This window comes from Gopherus evgoodei, chromosome 18, assembly GCF_007399415.2.
Source record: "Gopherus evgoodei ecotype Sinaloan lineage chromosome 18, rGopEvg1_v1.p, whole genome shotgun sequence".
NCBI classification, from domain to species: domain Eukaryota; kingdom Metazoa; phylum Chordata; order Testudines; family Testudinidae; genus Gopherus; species Gopherus evgoodei.
Window position 1 is genome coordinate 11943645 of NC_044339.1, and position 27645 is coordinate 11971289.

The window sequence follows — 27645 nt, forward strand, 5'->3', positions numbered from 1 at the left end:
TGATCTCAGTGCCTTGTGACACATAGTCAAGAAACCAAGTTAAAGAAAATAAGAGGCCATTCTTCCCTGGGCCTCAGCATAAGGGTTTTTTTGAAATAAGCAAGGGGTAGGCATTTGTCAATTACAAACTAAAAAGATTAAAATAATTCTGCCAAAATAAAGCGATGACAAAATGCAGTACAGAAGAGAAGGATTAATAAAGCTGAAAGAGCAAAAAAAAAGACGAAGAGAAATATACAAACCACCACAACTCAGCACACGAATAAATAAAATTAGGATCTACTTCCTTTTCAGTCTGCTCCAAAGTGAGGTAAACACTGATAAACAGGGCCCTACCAAACATGCTATCCCTTTTGGTCAATTTCATGGTTTTAGGATTTTAAATTTAATTATTTCAGCTATTTAAATCTGAAATTTCACAGTGTTGTAATTTTAGGGGTCCTGACCAAAAAGGAGTTGGGGGAGTGGGGTCACAAGGTTATCGTAGGGCGGGTGTGGTACTACTACCCTTACTTCTGTGCTACTGCTGGTGGCGGTGCTGCCTTCAGAGCTGGGCAGCAGCAGCTGCTGGGCCAGAAGCCCAGCTCTGAAGGCAGAGCTGCTGCCAGCAGCAGCACAGAAGGATGGCATGGTATGGAGACTGCCACCCTTCCTTCTCTGCTGCCGTCTGCAGAGCAGGGCCCTCAGTCAGCAGCCACCCCTCTCCGGCCATCCTGCTCTGAAGGCAGCAGCACAGAAGTCAAGGTAGCAAAACATGGTACTGCCACCCATACTTCTGCGCTGCCTTCAGAGCTGGGTGCCTGGACAACAGCCACTGCTCTCTGGCCGCCCAGCTCTGAAGGCAGTGCAGAACTAAGGGTGGCAATATTTTGACACGCCCCCCAAATAACCGTACAACTCCCTTTTGGGTCAGGACTCCCAGTTGAGAAACCTGGTCTCCCCCTTGAAATCTGCATAGTATAGGGTAAAAGCACACAAGACCAGATTTCAGGAAGGGGGGAGGGGAAGGGGAGACCAGGTTTCATGGCCCATGACGCGTTTTCATGGCCATGATTTTGGTAGGGCCCTACTGATAAAACAGGATAAAGAGGGGAGATGAAAACTTAAGTCAGGAAAAAAGCTGTTTACAAATTAATGTTGACTTTAAACCCAAGGCAGTGCTAATTTGAAGGAAAATCAGCCAAAAGAAAGACTAATGAACTCAAATATTTTATACTAACTGGACCAGGGTAGGAGTTCAGGGAGGTATAACATTACTATCAGCACCAATAATACACACAGTTTAAAAAAAAACATTAATTCCAGGGAAAATAGACATACACCCCGTTCTTCTCCTCTCTCCACCAGGCAGGAATCTAGCTAGCCTCATATCTGTGTGTATACACAGAAAGTAAGTCTCATAACCAGTCTCTACAAAAGGCCTTTCTCCTCTAAAGCTAGGGCTACCAAAATATACTATCCCAAGATAGCAAATGAAAATTTATTTACACACGTGACCCAGATTTTGAAGTTATGATCCAACAGATATGATATCAAATGCATTCAGCTTTAGATGGTCAGCTGCAATTTGAGAGTCACCTTGAGAAAATGACAACCCCAGAGGACAAAAAATATGGCTTTTGTCTTCCACTTCCTTCCATCCAGTTACCAGCTGTGGGTAATTGTTTTAAATCAGGGAAAAAATTATGGATACAAAAAATCTTTTAGGGTTCCCATCTGGTGTAGGAAATGATGGATTCTGTGTGGCATGGACAGCAATGGCACATTGGCTGCTGTGGCTGTAGAGAGAAAAGCTGTCTTTATCCAGCAATAGCACCTTCCTCCACGTGTTACACCACAGGAGCATGCCAAGCTGGGCATGGATGTAAGGTTAAGGTTACATTTCACCTCTCCCTCACACATTGGAGAATTGTCCCACCCTCCCCTAATGATCCCCATCTTCAAGTATCTCCCTGCACTTTAGCCCAGCAGACTGAAAGAGGGGGAACTGTATTAGCAGAAAAATTGGTGAGGTAAAATGGCACATTCACAACAAAACCAGAAATGAAATTTTACAAACAGAAATTTTTACCCAACATAAAAACAACAGAACTCAGAATGATCATGGAATTTCTCTTTCAATATACGCAACATCAATTCAGGATTTGAAGAAAATACAGCATAACCATCATCCGCCTCCCTCAAAATATACTAAATGTTTCGATATTTCACCCCATTAAGTATTCAGACTTAACATCCCAGCATGCCAGAAGAGATGGCTAAAGGGACCAGCTCTTTGAAAAAGAAAAAAACTACAGTTCAGGTAGAAGGCAGACAATGCACAGTATAAAATACCGTAGTTCGATTTTAAGAAGGGCTGGGTAATTGCATGACTAAACCTCAGTATCTTAACGCTCCCTTTCAGGACAAATTCATCACTGTTGAGGTCAGGAAGGAATGCTACTCTGTCCCACTGTGTCCCTTTTACACAGCATGCACAGCTAATTAAGTGTACTATGGGGTTTTGTCTCAATCTGTATCAAGCAATCACCACTGCCGGAGACTATCTGCCTAGTTACTTGTCCATATGCAAAGTTTACAAAACAGGATACATGCTGGAAAATACTAAGGAATGGAAATCAGTTGAACTATGCTGATATACAACCTCCAGCTATAGTCTAGTCAAAGAACAGCAGCAGGTTACTGCTGTTACAACCAGCATAAGGTTACACAAACTGATAAAACTAAACCTATAGCGGGGGAGAGCTTCAAATTCAATTGCAGTCAGAGGACAGATGGAAACTCATGAAACTATTAATTCAATTTGATTAAAATTCTGTATGATCAAAAGTGGAGTTATATAATAGAGGAAATTTATATAAGACCAGATTGACAAATATATATCTAGAGATGCAGAGATCTGGATTCACTTTATATTTGGCATAGAGTGTAAGTTCCTAACTGCAAAGAAGCACAAGTGTTCTTTTCATATGCAGCATTTGCTCAGCCTGTATATAGTGCTTCCTGTGGAGTCTGGACATTAGGACTGAGAAACGAAGATGAATAGTTCAACTTCTTCCCCAAGCACTCCACACACTGAATGAATATAAACAATAGCATAATACACTCAGCATGCTGGCACTATTGTGAAGCTTGATTCCTGCTAGTGCAAGCAGTTACTGCACATGCAGGACAATTAACAAAACTCCACACCGAAACTCACAAATCCGTGTGTTAGATTAACCTGAAAATAGTTGTGCTTTCAAACGTAACTTTCAGGTGTTGAGTGGTAGGTTATAATATTTCTCAGGGAACAGAGAAATTTTCTGCTTCCCTGCATCTTTAAGAACCAAAGTTTTTATTCTTCAGGATGGAAGTTTAAGAACTTCTGAGCTCCAATCACAATTCCTATCACTTATGAGCTCTCTCTATAGCCTAAGCAAGTCACTCAAGAACCCTCTCTCAATTTCCCCATCAGTAAAACTGGGCTAACCTGCTTACTGGATATTTCAGAGAAATTATTTGTGAACACTTTTTGTGATCAAAACACAAGTATCCGTGTAACATGCTGTACGTGGCTGTGTCTACATGGGAATCTAAGATTCTCTAGACGACGAAAATAGTTGATGTTCTAAAAACATGTCGGCTGCTTACCATGTTTTTAAACGGCACATAGCATATAGAGTAGACAGGGTTTAACACCTTTAAAACATGCAGAAAACTAGCTAACATGTTTTAAAAGTGTGAAACCCCACCTACACAGCATGGTATGTGGTATTTAAAAAACATGTTAAACAGTTAACTGAGATGTTTTAAAATTACAACTACTTCCCCTAGTCCAGACAGGAACCTTGAGATGACTTATTTTTCAAACCAACTTACCTCCCATTCTACCCCAGTCACAAAGAGGATGTTTAATAAATTCCCCTTTGGAAAACTTATTTGATTAGATTTTACAGTTTCCCTCACCGGAATGCTCCTTTAGAGAACAGAAGGAAAAGGAATTGGCTTTATGTTGTGGTGGGTAAAGCTTGTACTCTCAAGGACTCCTTGGGCCCTTTATTGTGGAAGACTTGCATTATAGTTTTTAAAACTGACAGGCTGCCCGAGTAGATCTGACAAGTCTCATTTCTAGATATGGCTGCTTATGGATTGGCTTGATTAACGTTCTCCATTCTGAAAGGCAAAGTCTCTGCAGCCTATGGCAAGAGCTGGTCCCTTTTGGCTATTCTCACAGTAACCTCACCAACCTTCCCACTAAAATGAACCAAGGGGACCGGTCGTAAAACGGGTCGTGCCCATCATTGAAGAGGTCGGATCCCTCCTCGGTTCCAGCGTCGGAGCCAGTATCATCCACAAAGGCCTCATCATCAAAGTCTTCCATCTCATCCTGCTGCTCATCGGCCAGTTCGGTTATGTCGGAGTCAGCCGTGGAGAAAGTGGGGGAGGGCGTGCGGTCAGCAAGACGCTCATTCACGCAGCCATGGAAAATGGGGGAGCTAGATATCAGTTAACGGAACACTTTGATTAACACAGTGAGGGGAGAGAGGAATGCTTCATAACAGATCATACTGCTGCAGTCAGCAGAGAGCCCACCATAACAGCAAGCAAAAGCTTTAGACTGTCTGCATTGGGATGAAAAGGGAGGAAGGGAATTGCTGACATAGTTAGGGAAAGACGGAATTCTTGGACTGAGCAAAAAGCAAAGGAAACATGAAGACAAACAAGGCCAATCATGTATGGTTATTTACAGTGTTCTTATTAGCTCACTTAGCGTATCTATAATGTTTATCTCCATCACAAGGCACTTCTAAAATAAAGGAGTCGCTCAGCATCAGACACTATTAATGAACCTCTAAGGTCTCCTCTCACTAGGAGTTTAATCTTTCCAGAAAAGGACAACACAACTGCCTTAATGTCACAGCCACACAAAGCACTCAAGCTCTGGACCAGTTTTCCCTTGTTATTTCCGTAAGTCTTCAGTCCCTCCCACAGCACTACTCCAACGACTTAAACAATACTTAACTAGTTACTCCAATCCCTTCCTTGTAGAAATAAAATCTTAAATATGATTAAGGGTGAAATCAAACACTTACCCTCTGAAAAGTTAAAACTGTATCAAGCAAGTGTCAGGCAGCATTTCCTGCTTCTTACCAGTGTTTTGGTGATGTAAGATGATCAATAAGATCCGAAAGTTGAATCATCAATCCTGAGACCCCACATACATGGCTGATATGACTACACAGCCTAAAACTCTATTCAAAGTCACAGCTTTCTCCCAGCAACAAGTAGGTGAAAGTGCCAGGAGACAGAATTGTCATCACGTACCTACCAACCAGTTTGAACCAATGGAATCGATCGTAGAAGGGGTCACTACCAGTCATTGTGCTCTCATTCTCATCCTGGGCATTGGACGCCATTTCTCCAGCCCTGTCATACATCTCCCGCATCAGCTCCAATCTCTGCCTACACAGCAAAAAGTCCCCCAAAAAATTAATGGTGAAAAAAAGAAACCATATGAATTTGCTTCTACAGTATGATGAATGTGGACACTAGTACAGAGATGCTGTGATCATTTTTCTAAAGGAGCATGCATGCTACAGGGACAGAATAAAATATCCTCAAACAGGCAAGGGGGAGGGGGACACAAAGAGGTAAGGGGCCAGTTCATCTCTACTGTACTAATGCTCTAGCACAATGTTAAGGGTCACTGTGCTGTGGGAGATGCCATCTTTTGGAAGAAATGCAGAACACATGCCAATCAAGGTCAATAAATAGCCCATGGTTCGTTTCATAATAATAGGTTAAGCCCTGAGGGTCTGGTCAAAGTCAAGCTTCAGTCATTACATTCTGCCTCCCCTAATTCCTCCTGCAGTTTCAACTTGGCACATTCTTTATTTTCTGCACTGAACCAATGCATGGTATTGGTGTGCACTATTGAACAGCTGTCACATTCCACTCAACAAGCGGCTGCATTTCAGTACTTGGCGAAGTGATCCCACTATAGACCACAAGCACACACAGGATTATTTAAGGTTTCAAAATCCTTGGATTATACTCTAGAAGTGCAAAAATAAACTGATGAAGAATCCATAGTCTCAAATGAGTAAGAAACCTTGGCATATCTTGTGCATATTGCACAAGAAAGATGAAAACCACCACCTCAGACTTGAGATTGTTAAAATTTGGGAAGTTTTTCTAAGGGCAGACTTCCATTACTGAAGTTTTACCTTTTAATTCTGTTTATAAGTGATAGGGTTATGTGAAGCAGAAGAGAATAAATGAGTACCAGACAAGTGGAGGAAGCGTAAATATTAAGGCAGTGAGATGAACTGGGACAAGTCTAGAAAGACCTTAAGAAAAAATAAACCCTAGTAATTTTGAACTAGACCCTACTTGAGTTTCTCCAGGGACCAGTAATGTGTTGCTCCATTCTTCAGATCTTGGACTTCCACAGCCACTACTGTCTGAGGGAAAGGTCTGTCGTTCCGAGTCTTCTCTGTCTCATTGGGCAGCAGCTCAGGGGGCAGAGGGGAATAGAGCGTGTTGGTTAGTAGAACAAACTGAAACTGCACCTGCATGGAGAAAAACAAATATAGTCAGAGAAATCAGGCACAGGAGGGCTTCTATTTAACTCTAGTAGCAGGAACACTCCCAAAAACCCTCATTAAAGTGAGACCAGGACCCACCTAAACAAAAGGAGGCAACCACTTGATTTTTATCTTTGAGAACAGCACCAATTTCAAGTTCAAAACATTTAAGGAACAGCCTGGTAGTCTAACAGCAGCATATAATACTGCCATGTTGAGCATCTAGACCTAGCCTTGGCTTTTTGATAAGATGAATGACCCAACATGGAGTTAAGATGGAAGAGAAAAGTGATCTTATCTCTAACACAGGCTTAGAAAATAACTAGAATGGGAGCTGGGGAGACAATGTAGGGGAGTTGAAAGAAATACAAATTCATTATGGAATCTGAATTATGGCAGTCAAGCCTCAAAGCACTTCACATACCAAAATAAGAACCAAGAGATATGCTGGGTTAAAGGCAAGAAAAATAAGTATAATACATCAAAGCAGGATCAGTACACAGACATCTAGGAGTTTGGTGGTCCATACAATCTTACCTTCTTCTTTAATTCCACGCTGATTGCATTGGCCTCTTTCAGATAGACTGCATTACCCCAGAGCTGATCCCTTAATGAAGTGAACTGGTGGAACTTCCATTTCCTGAATGCCCATTGGGCCAGTTCATATTCACGCTGAGTCCACGGCACTGAGGAAAGTAAAGAAACAGCTTAGTCAAATGCAATAGTTTTCCCTTCAACATACCTATGCAGAGGTTATTTACTTCTCTTCATTTTCTTGTAAAAGTTCTTAACATAGTCACTGAAAAGATAGCATGGAAAGGAGATAAGTTGTACTCATTGTTCAATGGGTAACTAGTTCTGCTCTTCCACTCCAAGCACTGGAGGTTTAACCTGTAAAGCACCTGGAGTAGCTAGACCAAACAAAAACTAAGCTCTGGTTACTTTATTTGTAGAAATCCAGAAGGCTAAAGTGCTAAGAGAAAGCAAAATGTCCAGGGAGAAGATAGTTAAGCTCTACATTTGGTAAATCACTCCTCCCTTCCTAGATGTTCTGTAGCATAGAGAGGAGTTGGCAGCATAAGATGCTCTCACTTATACTACACCCAATCAGGAGTTCTTACACAGGGCAAGTCTACACTACGGTGCTACATTAGCATGTCGCTTAGCATGTCTGAAGACACGCCGTGCCAATGGAAAAGCGCTCTCCCGTTGGCATAATTACTCCACCCCTGTGAGAAGCAGAAGCTATGTCAGTGGAAGAGTGTCTCTTGCCAACATAGCCACTGGTGTGGACAGCGTTTAGGTCGATGTAACTTATGTTGCTCAAGAGATGTCTTTCACATCCCTGAGCAATATAAATTAGATGGACTTCAGCAGTAGGGTACACCAGGCCACAGATTATTAGAGAATCCTAGCTCAAATACATGAATACTATCTTTGTTTAGAACACAAAAGCTCTGTGGACTGGCATCAGAATATGAAGCCTTCACCAACCGAAGCTCACTCCCACCCAATGGCTGTTGGGTGGCCTAAGTGAATTTGATGGTTCTGGTCCAGTTCCTTTGTTCTATGCTCGTTCAGAACCTGTTCTGGGGATACAGAATTTCAGTCTATATGGCTGTCAAATTTGCTCTAAGAGGCCACCACTTTTTCACAAGTTCCAAAGTTGGTTTTCCATCTTATGGCAAATGTCTCTGTAGTACACCTTCCTTTGCACCAAAAATTTGGAAACAGCCAGAATTGTTTCCAGCCTCAAACTCACCTTCCTCCTCTTCCTCTTCCTCTTCTGTCATCTCAGCAGCTAAGGATCGTGTCTCAACCTGCTTCTGCAAGGCCTGCAGTTTACTCTCATAGTCCTGTAGGAAGACAGGAGATACCGTGTAGGAAAAAGACAGATGAAAGCGAAGAGGAGACAGCCAGAGAGGGACAAACACTTCAGGAGTGAGAGACACAAGTGGAGAGGAGAAATGCATGAATATTTCCATTTAACTCAGATCAGACTCTTCTGAAATATAATTTAACAACATATTAGACATCTTTGGAACTTTTCCTTCTAGAAGAGTGGAAAGGAGAAGACAGGAGTGTCTGTAAGATATGCTGGTATGTCTGCCCTGTGTTTTCCTTATTATAAGGCCCCCATACACACAATGGCCATAGACTGTGGAGGGTTTTTTTTCTGGTGGGAAAGACCTCAAACTGGAATGTCAAAAAGGCATCTGTAAATTTGTAGGTATAATTTATCTAGTTTTGAAAGTACTTCTGGTGATAGTGCACATTTTGCATAATGTGTGCAGGGCCAATGGATCCATGCTCCACTATTCCAACCCTCACACACCATAAAAATCATTAAAACGGAAAACTCACTGCTGATACAAACTAAATACTGGAATAATGACCAAAGTAGGATTGTAAAATATGTAAAAGATGAACATAAGTGCTTAGAAATCCAGGTTATGTAGCCTCAGATTAAAGTGTTTGTGAAACAGTTTTATGCAGTTAACATTTCTGCACTGTTCTCTAGAGTATTTAGTTTGGCTACATAGGGATGGACTGGAGAGATGGTGTATCTTCATTTAACCAAGACCAGAAAGAGTTAGATATTCCACTAAGTTGTGTCTTTTGGTGCAATTGAATTAATTTTATGCTTTAAATGAAGTTTATTCCTTTATCAAGTTCTCACCACCTACGGTGTGAGTGCAACACACCATTATGTACATTTAATTTCTCACAAGAGAGAAACAGTTATAGGTTGTTTATACAGATAAGACTGACTATGCCTAGGCCAAAGGAGTTTTGGTTCTGAGCATACTATGGTCCCACTGATAAGGAAGTGCAGGGTGTTGTATCACTTCATTTTGTGATAAATTTATCCCATCATGTAAAGTGCAGGAATGGACCAGAGGAATTTTTCCTCTCTCTTAAGTGTTTGGAAAACATTCAGAGCCATCCTTGTAGAAAATGTTTAGGATGTTGTATCTTGCAAAGGTAATTGCCTGGACAAAAATGAGAAAGTGTTCTGCCATCATCAACAGGTTCCTTCTCCCAATCGGTGAAGAGAAGGAGAATGACAGAACAGGATAAACAATTTCTCTTGGAGCTCCCCTATGAGGAGCATTAGAAGTGAAAGTTAGTATATCCTGCTAATTTGCAGAGGACTCTGCAAAGGCGTAATCAATACACGAAAGAAAATACTGATATTCATGGAAATATAAAAACAAAAAACCACCCCAAAACAACAAGACAAATGGGCATTTACTCAAAAGTGCATCTCAGGTTCTAGGTCAGATGCCAACTTGGGTACAGGAGAAGATAGAAGCTTAACACTTTAAAATATACTGGCATCCTAGATGTCAATAAGAAAGTTACTAATTGTGAAAGGCTGACTACCTGAGTGTGGAGATGCATGTGAGAAAAGGGGTTTGGACCAGAGAATTTCATCCAGCCTAAGAGGTAGGGAAGATGCTTTGGGCCAGATTTTCAAGAGTACTCGGCACCTTGTCACTCCCAACTGCTCCCATTTTTGAATGTCTGTACACTTACTTAGATGTCTAAATGGGTGTTTGCGGGATACTCTTAAAACTGGCCCCTCTGTAAAACTACCTAAAGCTCACTTGGGTAATAAAGCTGCAAATATATCCAATTTAACATGGATCAGGAGAACTTTCCACCACAGAGCACCACTGCAGCACCGAAGTCCTACTAGCCAGGGTGTTTCTTTTGAAAGGATAAAACAAACATGCACCACACTGCTGAACAGAGTGAAAAGGATCTGTGTTGGGCTTGCAAAGTGAGAGGAAGATGATTACCTATAAGTAATACTCAAAGACAGTCTCATCTCTTGGAGAGAATTCTCATGTTTTAGATTGCTTCCCCTTATTTCATCGTTTGATTTGTTTTACCAGTGAGATGATAGGCTCTTTCAGTAGCCAGCACTTGTAACATACAAGACCATGGAATCCCTTAACTAGTTAGTTCGCCATGTGCCTTATGTCCCTACACTTGCAATTTCAGTCCCCACTAAACATTCTGCCACTAGCTGTCATTAAAACAATACTCTTGAGAAATCGAGGAAATCTGTGGACTCTAACTTCTGGATATTAATGGGTTTAGTTATGACTGAGTCAGGTGGGTGCGTTGGGGAATGCAAAGGAAATAAAATTGCCAAGAGCCTTTGTCAAACCATCTTGTGCTCCACAAGTGGGCATTTCTCTTTTATCCATTTGTGGACACGTTTATTTTCCTTGAAAATACACAGTTCAGCCCTACTGTACTAGATTGTCTTACGACAAGTGAGGGTTTGACACATACATATACACCTCTCTCACTTGTAAGGGGGTAACCTTACTGAAGAAAATAGCTTTGGAGTGTTTTGTTTTTTAAAAAGTGAAGAAGCTTTGAAGCGTGTTTATTTCAGAAATGTGCAGTTATTACTACTTTCATTCCTAAATTGGTGTAAAAGAGGGGGAAAATGGCAAGAAATTGGGTGATTTATAGGAGCTTGGTCAATACATCTGCAATGTTAAACCTGGTTTGAATGGGTAGTTCTGCTTGGGAACCAACAAGACATTCTTGTTGGAGAAGCATACAGGAGATGAAGGGAAAACCTTTTCACAGTCAAAGATAAGTTCATTTTATGACCTCATAACAGGAAGGGTGGCAAAGGCAAAGCGGTCCCTTGTCTAACAAAGCAGCAATACTATTAATATGTTTTCAGCACTGGAGCATACTTTCAGCCTCACGCTGTACCAAAAATGAGGATGATTAGGGGATTACACACTTCACTTTACCATCACATTATATATAGTATCAACACACACACACAAAATCTTAGCACTCACAGATTTTCAGTCTTACTGTGGGCCTGGGAGAAAAACAGGTGAGCAGAACCCAGACCAGTGTTTCAGCAGAAGAAACAATTTCACAGATTATGAGTTTGTTGGTTCCTCCCAGGACAAGCTCTTCATCTTTCTGCCTTCATCCTCCCTCCTCCAGCACTTTTGGCTCCCCCCTGATCCGCCAAAAAAGCCTTCTTGGAAACTAAACCCACATAACATTGGATATATCAATATGAAAGAATGAAGAGGCAGTGGTTTATGAGGCTCTAGTTGCACATGAACTGAAATGGACTTCAAGACCTTAGGTACTTGCATTGAATGATTGGGGCCCACACTGGATCATTTGTGAATCTCCTTGATGCTGAAGATCACTTATTGCCCAAGGCATGGTGATCCTTTATTTTTTAGTTGGTGGTACGTGCCTTTCCCACAGCCATTAGCCTTGCACTTCAATCATCCCCTATTTCAAGATCTTCTAAGATTCCTGCTCTTGTCTCATCTCTGCTCCAGATCTTAGAACTCACTTGTCTTTTTAAAGACACTTTCAAGCATAGAAATGCAACAAGAATTTAATCCTTAGGATTTTTATGTGGGGGATCAAGGGGCAAATACTTCAGAAAGTGCAGAGGGTGTTACTGGGTTCTTTGGAAGAATTTATGCAGATATTTAGGTTGCATTTCACATCTCTTTGCTAGTCCATGATCCAAAACCCTAGAATTCATTCTCTTTCCCTTAATGCATTTCTTCCAATGCCAGAGTCTGGAAACTTAATCCAAATTAACTAAACATGTGAATGATCTTTGAGTGTAGACAACCCCCTAGTTAAACTAAACATCTCATGCACCCACACTATGTTTTGATCACGTATCTTAAAGCAGGGTCACACCAGGTCAGTACTTTGATGGAAGAATGAAGGGGCATGCAGAAGTGGAAGGAATGAACTTCAGATTCCCAGCAGGGGGCACCATTCCCACAAGGGAGGTGACTGTTTTATTCTAAAGACATTGAAAGAGAAGCCCTGACCACTTAAGGTCATGAAAGCCCCAGCCCCACGCCCCTGCCTTAAAAAAAAAAAGATTAAGGGCATGTGGTTTTTGCATCTGGGCCACATTTCAACTCCTCCTTTTTCCTTGAACTTTCAGCTGAAGAAAATTCACTCATCCTAAACAGTAGTTGCTACGTTTCAGAGTAGAAGCCGTGTTAATCTGTATCTGCAAAAAAACAGGCGTATTTGTGGCACCTTTGAGACTAACAAGTTTGAGCATAAGTTTTCGTGGGCTACAGCCCACTTCTTCAGATTCACTTCAAAAGTTCTCTCTTACTTAACTGGCCTCTCAGAGTTAGTAAGATAACTCCCACCTTTTCACGCTCTCTGTATGTGTGTGCATATCTATCTCCTCACTATATGTTCCATTCTATGCATCTGAAGAAGTGGGCTGCTGCCCATGAAAACGTATGCTCAAATAAATTTTTTAGTCTAAGGTGCCACAAGTATTCCGGTAGTTGCTACATTCTCTCCACAAGGGGTTGCATTTCAGTGAAGGATGAAGGGATTCCCCTATATAGCTGATATATCTGTTTATTAATTAACCCTTTGAAATAAGAGCCATGGGTAGAACAGATTTTTATAAACATTTTGCCCCATGCTGAAGTTTGATTTCTGCTCTGAAACGAAGGGATTCTGTGTTTGCCTGATCAGGGGGTGGGGGTGGGCGTGAGGGGGGGTAGATAGAGATGAAGTCTTCAGGCTGCACCAAGTTAGACAGCAACACAGAATACCTAGAACTCTAAAATGCATTTCAATACAAGGCAGCTGTCTTCTAGAGAAGATTCTCTCCCCCCCTCCCCTATGGTTATAACACTGTCATTTGAAACTCAGCTAGGGAGCCGTGGGCTGAGGGATGGGAGAACAAACAAGCTTGTCAAATAGTCAAACATGAAAGGTAGGATTCATTTTCCTGGAGCTGGTCTGGAGCTTTCGGAGACAAAACTATTAATATGAAGACGACATTTTAGTGGTCTCCTGCCTTCCTGTTTACAGAGACAGAGGTGCTGTGGGAGAAGCAGAATCGAAGGAAGATGCATTTCAAGCAGTGCCTGCAATAGTGGTGCATTACCCACCAACTCCTTAAGTATCCCTGAAAAGCAGAATCTGTTCTGGCTCTTTCAGAGGGCTGGTCCACACTATGGGGGGAAATCGATCTTAGATATGCAACTTCAGCTACATGAATAATGTAGCTGAAGTCGAATATCTAAGATCCGATTACTCACCCGTCCTCACTGCGCGGGATCGATGTTCGCGGCTCTCCCTGTCGATTCCGCAACTCCGTTGGGGTTGATGGAGTTCCAGAATCGATATAAGTGCGCTCGGGGATCGATATATTGCGTCTAGATAAGACGCGATATATCGATCCCCGAGCAATCGATTTTAACCAGCCGATACGGCGGGTAGTCTGGACGTAGAGAGAGAAGTTGAAAGGCTGATAGAAAGAAGGGCTTCAGCATCGGAAATGTTTCATCACAACACATTGTATCTGCTAGTACTCGAGTACAGGCACATTATTTGGGCATGGTAAGGACACAGTAACTCATCCTTTGTCTCTCCTTTTCTGTAATAACCTTTTTTTTATATGGACTAAAACCAAAAATCATACACACAGATATCTAGAGATATGAACACGTTCACACACATTTTTTTTTCTTTACCCTCATCCTACAAAAAGGAACAGTTTTTTTTTTTTTTTTTAAATGGACTAAGTCAGGTATATTTTCCCAGAATAAGGGAACATTTAACCAGTTAAAGAAATACTCTTGTAACATAGGACTGTTTCCTGGCAACTGGCAGTACTCCAGTGTTTAAGCTATCAGGCAGCTTGGCTTTCAATAGTGAATAGAAGGATGAATGGTCATCCTGATTCACAGACCGCGTGATGGGACTGCGGGGCTTTGGTACTGGTCGTGGACTTTTTTTGTTTTTTTAAAACACACAATGGAAAGACTGATTCAGGCCAAGTGTTCAATACTTAATCTGAGTGGTAGCTTTCAACTGAAAAACTGTGCGGTATAACAGAACAAAACACTGTATAGAAATAACAAGACAGTTTAGGAAAATCCTTAAAACCTTTTATTTTCAAATGTGTGGTAGGATTTTTATTTTTAAAAAATGCCTGAGTGGGGTCTGCTGCTCCGAGAACACATCATGGTATAGACATTTCTCTCCTGAATTTCTGTGCCTCATTCTTTGGGAATAGCAAGATGGTAAAGACGGGCTTCCCTATTCCATAGTCTGTAAAGGGAATTGTGAATTCCCTGCTGTGCTGCTTCAGAATTTAAACTAATGGCAGGAACAAGTGCACAATGGCACTGTATTAAGGAAGATTATAGCCCATATCTTCCCTGCACTGTAAATGAAGTTTCTTAACATGTGGTGGCAGAAGCAAATGGTGCCCCTGCTATATCTGTCTCATGAGTAATTTAATCTCATCGGGGCCAGTTTGAGGAACAACTGAAGTAGGAAGACATTTTCAACTGAACTCAATTAGAATAGGTCACAAGACAATAAACAAAACACAACAAAAAAAACAGAAAGGCTAAGCTAAAGTTTTGTGCTACTCAATATTCCATAGAGATAAGTCAGACGCTTACAAGAGTATTTCATAGTTTATTGAAAGAGCACTTGTTACAATACAAACCAGCTCTGCTTTTCACGAGGAAAGCCAATGCTCTCAAGATAATCAAACATTTATTTATTTTTTAAAGTAAACTGAACAGATCTGAAAATCCCATAATTTCATTGGAAAGAGACTTACTACCTCCTTTAAGGCAGTGGCTCTCAAACTTTTGTACTGGTGACTCCTTTCACATAGTAAACCTTTGAGCGCGAACCCCTTTATAAATTAAAAACACTTTTTAATACATTTAACACTATTAAAAATGCTGGAGGCAAAGCAAGGTTTGGCGTGGAGGTTGATAGCTCGCGACCCCCCATGTAATAACCTCGTGACCCTCTGATGGGTCCCGACCCCCAGTTTGAGAACCTCTGCTTTGGAGTAACAATGGGTAAACATGGATTTTGCATCCAGCAGTTCTTAAAGTGGTTCTGAGGCAAGTATCTGAGTTTTAAATTATACAACTTACAAGAATGAATGGGGAAAGAGATACTGAAAATACGTTCATAACATTCATACAAAGCTCTCCCCCTAATTTGACAGATTTCTTAGGTCAGATAGCCTGAAAAATGACACTGAAGTGAAAAAATAAGAAGCATTTCCCTTCCATCCCAAGTCCCCAGTGAGATTTTTTAAGTATAAGAAAAACCCCTCACACTAAGGCACTGGTGCATGAGAGTCAGCTGCCAACAAAGCAAACAGAACATCAGCCCTTGGCAATTAATCTACTGAAAAGGTACCTGCATCATGGATCATGCTGCATTTTTCCATTAGCATGAAAGCCTTATAGGAAATCGACTGTTTTAGTGCTTGTTAATTCCATCTGCGTTATAGAAAGGGATAATTTAATAGTTTTTAGATTTCACCCTACATGGTTGGTTTGTAATACCCTCTTAAAAGTTTGAAAGAAAGCTAGCTTCCTCTGCCCAATTCTGGCTCCATTTGGCAGTTAAAGTATTTTGCTCTTTTTTCAAGTCATGCAGGAAAATTAAGAAGCAATTTACATGGACAGCTTCAGAACAGCATTTGCTAGGTAACTGATGAATTCAAGCAAACTGAGTGTTTTTCTAGTGCTGCATCAAAAAACACTGACAGTCCTGGGTAACAGAGTGGTGGGTTTAAAACCCATTCCCCATCATCATTCAAATGTTTAGAGATAAGGAGAACATTTCTTTTGAGGTAATTTTAAGCCAACACATTGACAAGAATTTTATTTAAAGTCTGGGATTTAAAAAAATCAAGTTACTATATGATTTTATCCCATTTCAAAATACATACTTGAATGGATTTCAAAAAATAATTGCATGCTGTATGTTCTTTCTGTATACCTCAGCCATGTGCTGGTTCTGCATCGTTTACTGCTATATTGTGTAAACAGAAGGGGGACACTCAAAATAGACTTGTTGGGTCTATCCCTTGTGCCTGGCTCCTATCCAGGATAATCTCTGCTTGACTGGAATGTTCCATATGAAGGCACATGGGAATTTCCCCAAATACTTATTGTTTTCATCTCTCCCTGCTTGCCACAAAACAGAGCAGGTCGTAAGACATTTGAAGAGGATGGCAGAGGGACAAATCATATCACTCATTATAGCTGAATAGAAGGAATGGGGCAAACTATTTACATAGAATTCTATAGTAAACCTAACAGCACAAGGTTATTTGCAGCCCAAAAATTAGAGTTTTGACTGAAGCTGGAAGAAAAGTGTTGCCTTTGTACAAGGGCTTCCTTTCTTTGAAGGATCAGGGATTTCAGTGTTTCCATTGTTCACGTAGACTGAAATATGGAACAGATGCAATTGGCATGACCATTTTGAACAGAAAATTAATCTAGTCATCAGTTTAGAGCACTCTGGGAAGGAACACTATTGAATCTCCTAAATCCCAGAGATCATAATGTGTCACAAAACATTCATGTGACCGGACTGCAGTGTTGAGACCTGAGTGACTGATACCAAAGCAGCAAATCTCTGGTTGCAAATTTAACCACGGAGTTACAACCAGCACCTTTGCAATAATATAGTTCAGAATGGAAGAAAAAATATGTAGGCAGGAAATAAGAATAAAGGGGAAGTAAAGTTGCAGGCAATTTCTACTCATTTATAGCTATGCTGAAACATGCAGGAGTAAAAACTTACCAGTCAGGCTTATGTTTAACACAAACAAAATGACCTCAAGTAGTAAAAACAACTATATTTGTGCAACACTGCACAAGTCATTTAACCATACAAATGTAACACAATGTGATCCAACCACACTAAATCAGCCATAAATACTCAAGTTTGTTTTAAAAATTCAGGTTAAACCTTATAGTAAACCAAGTTGCTCTCCAAAGATTCAGATTTGTCCTAAAAATTCAAGTCCAAAAAGCAACTTAAGTAAATAAAAATTAATGAAAAGACTTTTCAAAAGCAAAGAAACAAGTCCTATAATTAAAAGTAGCGCTTTCCAATCAAGATAAAAACTCCAAAAACCCATAAGCCTAGTTCTCAGTCAAACAGCATCTGCTTTTTTGTCCATTATTTTTAGTGTCATTTGTTCTGGGAGCTTTGAAGTAGGATCACAGGGTTTGCAAGTGTTTATGGTGTTTTCATTTGTAAATTTAGGTACGTTTGTTTATGGTACAAGTTAAAATATTGCATCTAAACTATACTTTCAAGGGGATGGACAGTAAATGAAGACAAATGTGATTTCCCCTTAAGTGACAGATTTGTTCAAGACGAGTAATCTGAAACCAGAAGGCACTAGAATGAGGTATTATGCAAAATGAATCAGTTCTCTAGCCCTCCTTTTTCTGCGCCCTTCAATTCACGATAGTATTCTAAATCCTCACAGTAAACACATCTGAGACCCAAAGCCTAACCGAGGCAGTGGAATAAATCAGCTCACTTAATGTCTTTACTGCACCACTAAAGATCAAAAAAGTGCAGTGTATGTATATCATCTCAGTATAGTAAATTATAACTAAAAAACATAATAGAGACAAGATGGGAATGAGAAAAAGCTTATTTCCATAACATGGCTCTGGCCATGTGCACAGTTCCCCATATAACCCCATTCAGAGGCAGATTTCTACAGTCATGGCAATTTCATACTGATGGTAATGAAACTAGGCAGGAGGACAAAAGGCATGGTGCACTCAAAAGGGGGGAGGGGGAAAGAGAGAGAGGGGGAGGGTCAAGTGTCCAAGTAGCTCTCGTAAATTTCAGTAAAGGAGACAACACATCTACAAAAAGCCACATTGTCTTGCCATCTGACAGGTTTTGGTTTACCAATCATTATTTAAAAACATGGATTAGGAGGTGAAAAGTGAATTGAATTGAGGAGCCAGAGCGAAGCTTACAATACAAATGGTCTGTTTCTTCATTTCTAATCAAAAGGTCACAAGAGACATTCAACACTATAAACTAGATTCCCATTTTGATTGTCTACATAAAAACATGGAGGGAGGCAGCTCTTCATATATTTCAGACAGTATTTTCAGCTTTAGAAAAATACTACAAGACAAAAAATAAGGAAGGCAAATGAGCTAGCAGGGTACCCTCTCTTCCAGTCTTCTAATCTATAAAGGGGTCTCAACATTTTTCACACTTCCTCCAACGTCTTGAAAATTGCACCATGATTCATAAGCAAAACAGATGTGTTGAAATACCAATATCTTGTGCTTTGTACATCAAGTCACTCAAGTTCTAATTGGCCAACTGAAACCTAAGGTAGATGGTGGTCAAAACTGTCCCAACCCAATACTTCTGAACGATAAAACAGCACTGACCCCTCTTCTCCAATTTGTCCAGTGAATCATACTGTAGTTTCTCTGCCAGCTTTGAGATTAGGTGCAGAGAACTGTCGTCTCATCCGTGGAGGGGTCACAAACAGGTCGTAATGGCTGGGCCCATTCATCTGTTTTGGGTGGATGTTAACTGCATTGCTCTCTGTATTGCCTCCACTGTTGTGATTGCAATAGGATTGGTGGTGCTGGTGGACGTGGCGTTTCTGCTGGAACTTCTGCAGGTCTGGGTTCTGGTGCCCAGTGTGGGACTGCAGTGATTCAGATGAGCTAGATGTCTGACGGCGCAAGCTTTTCTGGTAGCCATTGTTGAGAGAATTGCTTCTCCAGCGTAACTGAGGTGGCGTCTGTTGCCAATTGCCAGGCTGAGGCTGAGCATTTAGCTGTTGCCAGTTAATCTGGATATGATCTTGACTCCTTTCTGGGTCATGTGGGTTCCACAGTTGCCGAGGATCCTGGGAGACAGCACTGTCACCTTTTTCTTTGTTCTCTTCTTTGTTCTCCTTCTCTTCCTCCTTTGGAATTCGGACCTCAATAACCTCATCCTCTGTGATAATTATGTGAGTGCCTGGGCTCCATGAGTTTCTGTGTTTGGGGTTGCTCTTAAATGGAAACCGGGGCTTACGGTTTTCAGGTGGGATAAATCGGTGAGGCATGTTTTGTCTACGGAGCTGTTTGGCAATTTCCTGCTGTTGCAAGTTCTTAAACCGAATTTGCTCTTGCCTCATCCAGTGCAACCGCCCACGTCTGAAGGCTGGGTCATCCTCCATTAATTGGGAAACACGCTCCTCTTTATCCAGCTCACCATTCTCACCTTTTTTCAAAGCATTTGCATACTTCTTGTCAGCATCCACCACACTCATTGAATTTGGATTTTTAACATTAGCAGCATTAGCTGCGGTTGACTGGGTTCTCAGCTCTTGTGACCCTATCAGTGGTAAAACTCTCTCCATTTTTAGCATCTTATTTCGGAGAACTTTTATTTCCTCATCCTTCATGTTGTTCTGCCTTTTCACTTCCTGCAAAATATCTTCTAATTTGTCTATATGTACCTTGAGGTCATCCACATCAGTTACTCCCTTCCCACTGGCCATGACATCTTCAATCCTCTCATCTCCAACTCCCACAGTATCCCAGACATCCCGGGCCACAGCTCGCCATGAGTCGCGCTCATTGGGATCTTTCTTTCCATACATGGCACAAAGCTCTTTCATTTTAACAATGGCCAGCGCCTCAATCTCCTGCCTAGTATGCCTGAAGTCATTGAGGGCTACCTCATAGCAGATCTCCTTCACAGCCTGTATCTTCAAGTCTGAGATTGTGACCCATTTGGAGTCTTTGCTAAGGCGCCGGCGTTGTGGTATCTGGTACATTTTAATAGGCTCTCGCTTCTTCCCACTGCTAGGGAGACCACACTTTTTTACAATAGTCTGCAGCTTGCTGGGGGGCAGCTTCTCTCTCAGGGAGGTGATCAGTCTCCAGCTCTCCTCACACGATCTCTTGTCCGAATCATCCCCACTATCAGAGTCTGCATCCTTTGGAAAAACAAAAATCAAGAAGTGGCCCCAAAACAACCAAAATTTAAATTAAAAAAAATGGAAAAAACTAAACAAAAACAGGCAAAGAAAACTAAAACAAATAAAAATTAAATCGAACAAGCCATATGGACGTCTCTCACGACTGACTGTAAGGACATTAACATTTCTGTCAGCCTCCCAGCACTGTTTCTTTTAAAATAAAGGTTCTCCATTCTACTAAAATTTACATTATATATAAATTTAACCAACTTAAAAATACTACATCTAACCTACATACATTCCCTCCCAGCCCCACTCCAAAATCTTTAAACAGAACAACTATACCAAAGTCATTGACAAAAACAAGGTGTAAACTGCACCCCACATATGCTACGAAGACACGCAATTCCATGCCACACACGTGCCTTGGTTATTGCTGTTGCTTCTTTCAGAAAATCCTCCCCCAGTGAGTGAACACAACAGCCATCGTAGAATGATGTGATGAGCAGCCAGAGTAAGTCAGGTTAACACTGGTTAGTAATGTTGTATATGGTGCTGGGATGCTTGAGTTTAGAATCCATTTTACTACAAGAGCAGCTAGAGAAGTGTTAAAAGGATAAGATAAAATAAAAACAGAAGCAGCCAATAAGGTCGATGTTAAAAGTACCGTAAGTGCCACTATGAGAGGTGAAGATGTTTCAATCCAGAGAAGACTTGTTACAAACTAATGGGATATCGAGAATCAGTTTCAAAGGGTTTTTCCATTTGCCACCTTGCTGTGTACTTTAAAAGCACTGAAAGACTTAACTGTCTGAAGAGCATCAAAAGAATGTTGTTGTAACTTTTAAAAACTGTTTTAACCAATAAAAATGCTATTTGATACCCAATTTTCTTCCCATCTTCTGCAACCTTAGTAAACATTTAACAAATTCGCACCTGCAGCTCCCACACATTTGCTAAGAGATGCACTTGTTTTGCTTCATTATTCCAGCTTTTCCAGCAGGATTGCTAAAGAGGTTACTCTTATTAAATCATTTTATTGAGAAACTCTTCGTGTTTGTATAAACTACAAATGGTTACTTGAGAGATAAATGTCACCAAAAACTAAGCGTATTCATCACTGATAACTGCAACCTGGAATTAAGTCAGACTATTTTTAAAAAGGTGGATTTTTTAATACTTGGAGATCCCTCTTCAATATATTATCCATTTCTGGTTGTTAATTTGATTCACTGGAGCCTGTATCTCCTTCAAAAGACTGCAAGAGTCAATCCCTGTTGAAGTAACTGCAACTCAAGTTTTTCAGACAAAGAATTACATAATACATGAAAAATCAGGAACAGCAACAATTGATTACATGCTAGGGAAACATGCATCTCTGCTTCTTAACCACTGATTGATAGACAATTTAAAAGAGCGGTTGGGAATAGCTGAGCAATAAAGAGTGAGGTATAAGCAATATGATTTATTCTGGTTCTGGGAATGAGTTGGATTTTAGAAAAAGTTCTGTCTCTAGGATCAACAACACTTTTCTTATTAACATTGTGTACCGCTTGTGACCTTATAAATTTAGATCATGTTCCCTGTTTAGGCCAGAAAAATATCAGCAAAATAATGGTGAATTCTTCAAAAAAAATCAGAATCTGACAATAACTTATTATGCGTTTATGGCAGGCAAAATCTGGAGTCTCAAAAGGTAGTGTCTAGCATACTGCATCGTGCAGTGGAAATGGAAGGCACCCAACAGAAAGACACTGCACAGGCTATTCAAGTTCAAGGCTTTAACCAGAAACAAAAGGTCATTCACTACTCTTGATGTCACCAGTATTACTTGTACATTTAATAACTGCACAAAATGAGATACTATGGGGTCATTCTCCTACATGAACTCAAAAATTAACTCTAATTCAAATATACAGTTAAGATTTGGGGTCAGGAATTATAATTTGCTCTATGTTTGTGAAGCTCCTATCACAACAGAGGCCCAACCTGGTTGACGTCTAAGCCTGTCACAAAATAAGCTGTTAGCAGCAGCAAGGGTCTCCCAGTCAAGATCAGTGTCAAGTTACAGGCAAACAGAAAAAATACTACTTCACAATAACCAAACGTTGAACACACTATGGCAGGAGGTCAGAGAAGCCGATACTGTGGTTGGATGATAATGTAACAATTATAAACGTTTGCCAGTTACAGAAGCTAAAGTCAATCAGTGCCCATGCTTCAGAACATTAACCAATTGTTTTTAAGGGTCAGGAAGGTAATTACCCTATCCACTCCCACAACCCCACATACAATACTGCACAAGTGACCAAATGCACTGGGGGTGGGGGGGAAGGAGGGGTTTCTGAAGCACTGGATACTGGCCATCACCAAAAGCAGCATACTGTCCAGATAGACCAGTGACCTGATTTATGATCGTTTCTCAACCTTAGGTAAGCAATTTTTAAAGTATCTCATCACTGATAATTTAGAATGACATCTTCCAACCTTGCCCCGGTAAGATAAGCAAAAATAAAAGTGATTTCTATAGGCTCAGTTTATTACAGTATTAAATATTCTTCCATATGAATATACGCAGAACAGGGAAATGAACCTTGCTTTACAGAACGTTTACAAATGCAGCCTTGTTTTAAACAGGCCTCAAAAATAAAAACAGTTTTGACATGTTGATTTCACACAATTTGTTAACTATACATGTTATTTTCAGGGACAAAATGCTGCCCCATCTTGAAGCTATTTCCAAAACTTTCTAAGCTAAGTTTTAAGAAGGGAATACCACTTCTCATCTCCTGGTGGCTCCAAGCAAATACCCAAGGCCTACTCTATTTCCTCATCTCATGCATTCAATTTACTTCTTCCCACTTTTACTTTAAAAACAAAAAGTCACAAAGTTCAAACACTAGTGACTAGTCTTAAACTCTGTTCTGGCTCAATTTGCAGTTGCTCCTCTCCATTCTCCCAGTGATCCCTTTTGAAGAATAACTCTGGGTGGGAGTTGTAAGGCCACTGGATATTGCAATTAACGAAAAACAATGTTAACTTGCACACAGCTTGTCTAGCAAGGAATGGATGCCACAGAAGTCCTAGCTGCCCTCTCTGCTCTGGGGAAAGAGAGAAGAGCCTTGTGACAAATCCAGAAATTCATTCAACTCTCCCAGAGCTTCCAGGGGCTCTCAGGTTCTCAGATGCTTCTTAACAGCCAGTTGCAAGCCTTAAAGTTCTTTTCACCAAGCTGTGGCTAATAAAAATAATAAAGAGCAGATATTACTGACCCAGTGTTACTCAGGAAGTTCAGACCTGATTGCTGGGCTCACACTTCTTCTGGTTGACAGGAGGCTTGGATTCTGCATGTATCTGTATTGCACTTTACAGGCTATGTTCCATTAGAACATATGACTGTATAAGCAAGGAATTCCTGCCCCAATTACTACGCAAAGAACATTAGACTTTATTTATTGGACTTCCTAGCTACATAGCTTGTGTTTTTCACATGGGTTTGGAAGAATTAAAACTCCCTTATTACACAGCTGCCCTTAATCAGTATTATGCCACGAATACCCTTGCAAGGGATTCAGACTCCATGCAGGGGGAGGGAGCAGGGTTAAACATGCACAGTGCAGCAACATTTTCAGACATCATTTGTAAAACCTAGCACATGAATAGTCTAGGTGTTCTGGCAGCACAAAATTAGTACTTTCTGATGATCCAAAACAAACATTCAGAGTTCAAACATACACAACTAATCAATTAGACTATTGAAAAGTAACTTCAAAGCACTGAAAGAAGAAACATCCTCCTGTTGATCCAAGTTACAAGTCAGCAAATTTGACCAGCCCTCCCAAGCACTGCTTAATGCCCACAGGTGGGCGAATATCATCTCCATATTAATAAGAGTAAAGCATGAGATGTATCTGCTTAGCCATGCTAATTTTCACTACTGTAGATAGTGTGTGGTGGGGAGGGGGAGAGAAAAGACAACAGACTGTGCTTTATGCAGACAGCCCAAGCAAATTTCCTGGGCTTTAAGGTCAATAAAGGCAGCAGTTAAATTTGCCCATACAGGCAACCAGAACAATAGACACTTACCAGCCTCTGCTGCTCCAACAAGAGATCTGCTTCCTCTTTCTCCTTCTTGTACAAAATCTCCATTTCTTGTAACCTGGAGAGAAAAAGCACAAAGGATGCAGAAGCAGCCATGTAGACCATTATTTGTGTTAGTGTTACTCTGTCCACAGAATCTGTTAAGTAACAGAGACAAGGGCAAGTCTGGGGTGTACATGTTAGTGTCATTACACTAGCATGAAAGGTACTATTCTTCCTGCCCCCTTCAAATTACACACTTTTCAGTTCACTTGGAATGAGAATTACCCTAGATCTGACACCAAGAATTTGACCTATTCTGTTCCACTGCTGCCTAAATTAGTGACTGTACTCTATGAAGTGTACAAAAAGCCTTATTTAAGCAAATGATCTACAAGCAGGAAAACATCAGTTGTGTAACTGATCTAAAATCAAGGATTAAATACAATTAGACATGTCATGGCATATAACTATGGCTACAAAGTGCAACTCTTACTGTGTATGAGGAGTCAAGTACTATTGCTAGTTTGTACATTTAATAGTTTGATTATTAACAACCCAGGAGCTTAGTTTCCTCCAAATACACAGCAAAGAGACGTCTCAGTCAATAGAGCACCATACTGACGCACCATATCCAAGTGATTTCCGGTCCTCTTAACCCTTATGAGCAGACAGCTTTGTGGAGGCAAAACTCAGGGAAGTCCCAGACTGACAAAAAAGGAATGCTGGAAAATTATGCAGTTTAAGAACAGATGTGTCAAGAGACCATCCAATTGCTCCCCCTATACTCCCTGCTTTGACCATAAATTTGATGCTTAGGGGGCATAAGTGAAATGTAAAAGTAGACTCCTAAAATAAAGAGGTACAAAGAGGAGCAAGTGTCCTGATCCTCCACTTTGGGAGCAGAGGGCCTTCTTGGCAAATACAGCTTTAGAGCATAGAAAGGTGTGGGCAAATCTCTCTGAGGCACTCTAAAGTACAAAAGAGGAGTATGTTTGTGTTAATCTAGCTTTTGTCTGTTTTTTTTTTGTTTTGTTTTTTTTTTTAAGTGGGAGGCAAAGTGTCTCTGGTGCCCTCATTTCACAGGGAAGTAGAAATTAACCAGTCTTTCCTAGAGAAAATAAGGCATTAATTTCAGACTCATGTAAGAGTTGGTGCCAAAGGTCTAACAAAATATATCAGAAATGCCAACTAAAATAACTGAGTTAGTTTAGTCCACTTACCTCTTCTCCATCTCCTGCTTCATATCAATGCCCTGTTTCTCCAAGAGTTCTCTCTGAGCAAATGTCCAGTCTACTGGTTCAGAGGGAGTTTCAGCTGATGGAGTCTTCTCTCTCTCTGCTCGTGCCTGCTCAGGATGGTTGAATCTGAACACGTGATTTTTACCCATGATGATACGATTTCCTAAAACAGTAACAAAACAAACCTCTTTAGAACTCCAGAACCAGGTTGAGACACAGTTTAGTATCCAATTAAGTTTACTCTAAGCTGTTTAGGTAACCAGAGCATCAGAAGACAGGATTTCCCAATGAGAATTTGGACAATATTTAAACTTTTAGTAGTACATGGCCAAATGGGAAAAAGGAACATCCTACTTAATGCAGAGAAGGTTAAACTGCACTTCGCACTGCCTGCCCCAGAAAATGCTTACATAAGAAAACCTGTCTATAGAGTAAGATTTAAACCCCTGCAGAAACATACCACAAAATAAAGACTGTCGTGCTGATGGACTGACAGCTGCAACAAGCAAACTGGTCAACTAATTTTCTTTTTAAAAGAGGTGCAGAAATCACGGGCAAAAATCACCCCACAAACACTTCTATTTTAGATAATCTAACCTCAACCATTTGAAGAATGGATGCTTTACATTTTTAAATAGATATTTGCCAGATGTGTCACTTGAGTTTCTACTCCAGTCCTAATCAGTGGAATTTCTGGGGAGGCATTTACTACTTCATTCTCCATAGCATAAGTAAGAGCCACAGTTAAGTGGTAAGGTAAGAATCGCATCTCAGTGCTACAGGAATCAGATGTACAGGAAACTTAAAACAAGTGCCTAGCATAATTGATAAAATACTACTGCTCTCTCCATGCAACGTAAGTGACCCTCCAAAGCAATCAAGACTGTCACTGTGAACCTACTAGTAAAACAACTGCCTTCTAAAGAGGTTAATGATTTTTAATCAATAGTTTTAATGATGTAATTGTCAAGAAATAAGCACTGAAAAGAGATATATAGAAAGCTATTTTTAAAAATAAGTTAGCTTGCAAGAAAACAGGAGTAGCAATTCCCCCTCTGCAAGAGAGGCTGGAAACCAACTCCCATCTCTACATCCAGCATTCTGCTGAAATTGATGCACTTAATTCCTTGCAAGCACCCACTAGTCCAGACTCCATTGCATTAGATTCCATTTCAGGACTAGAAGAACATATGCTCATGATTTAAAAGAAACTGAACCCTGCTGGTCTCAAACTTACAATTTATGAAAGCTACTCTCCCTGGACCCTGAGACATGAGGAGATCTAACCAGGTTACTTAAAAAAGGAAGGAGAGACACTGTTGTACTCCTACATAGGGTCACACTTTAGCTGTGCCAGAGAAGCTAGGGATTTTCCATCAGGAGCTGGCAGTCTGTCTGTTCTCTTACACTGCAACTGCCAAGGGCAGGAATCTTGGCTAAGTACATATTGGAAGAATATCAAAGTAAGTAGGGAGAGAGAAGCAAGCAGAGAATGCCCTGCGATGCAGTGAACATTTGAGTCAGTCTTTGAGCTGCTGCAATGTGAAGGGCTTGAGAAAATAAGAAAAGCAGGTTAACTCCTATATGGTACCTCCACTACAAAATAAATAAAATAAAATAAAAAAAATAAAGATAAGGGATGCATTTTTTATTTGAACAGCATTGACAATTTGTGAGGAACAATCTGTCAAAAAAAGTCAAACTTCTGAAGTCTCTTACCTGAGCGCAATTGCACAGGCTGTACAACCCTCTTGCCATTGACGTATGTTTCCGACCGTTCACAAGGCTCCAGAGTAACAATAACTACAAGAAACACAACAGTATTAATGCTACAGAACTCAGTTTATTTAGTGAGGAAATGCAGAAAGCCTACCAACATGCTGCATATAAGCAGACAATGCACTGCTCCTTACATCCTCCACGAAGACTCCAGGGAGGTTATTCTTTG

General features: G+C 40.6%; 1 protein-coding gene across 6 annotated transcripts in view; it reads right to left on the minus strand.

The window, feature by feature from the left end:
- The window catches only part of KIF1B (kinesin family member 1B), a 145235-nt gene that overhangs the window by 40135 nt on the left and 77455 nt on the right, over positions 1–27645 (minus strand). For 3 of the 6 annotated variants that reach the window (XM_030537398.1, XM_030537397.1, XM_030537396.1), the window contains 8 exons: positions 27417–27500; positions 25680–25860; positions 24463–24535; positions 8332–8425; positions 7107–7255; positions 6376–6554; positions 5308–5445; positions 4230–4478 (listed from right to left, as the gene is read on the minus strand). In XM_030537398.1, the coding sequence (XP_030393258.1) occupies positions 4230–4478; positions 5308–5445; positions 6376–6554; positions 7107–7255; positions 8332–8425; positions 24463–24535; positions 25680–25860; positions 27417–27500 (1147 nt within the window). Of the gene's footprint in view, positions 1–4229; positions 4479–5307; positions 5446–6375; positions 6555–7106; positions 7256–8331; positions 8426–16880; positions 20395–24462; positions 24536–25679; positions 25861–27416; positions 27501–27645 lie in introns of those variants that run through there. The other 3 variants (XM_030537400.1, XM_030537399.1, XM_030537401.1) reach the window with 2 other exon arrangements.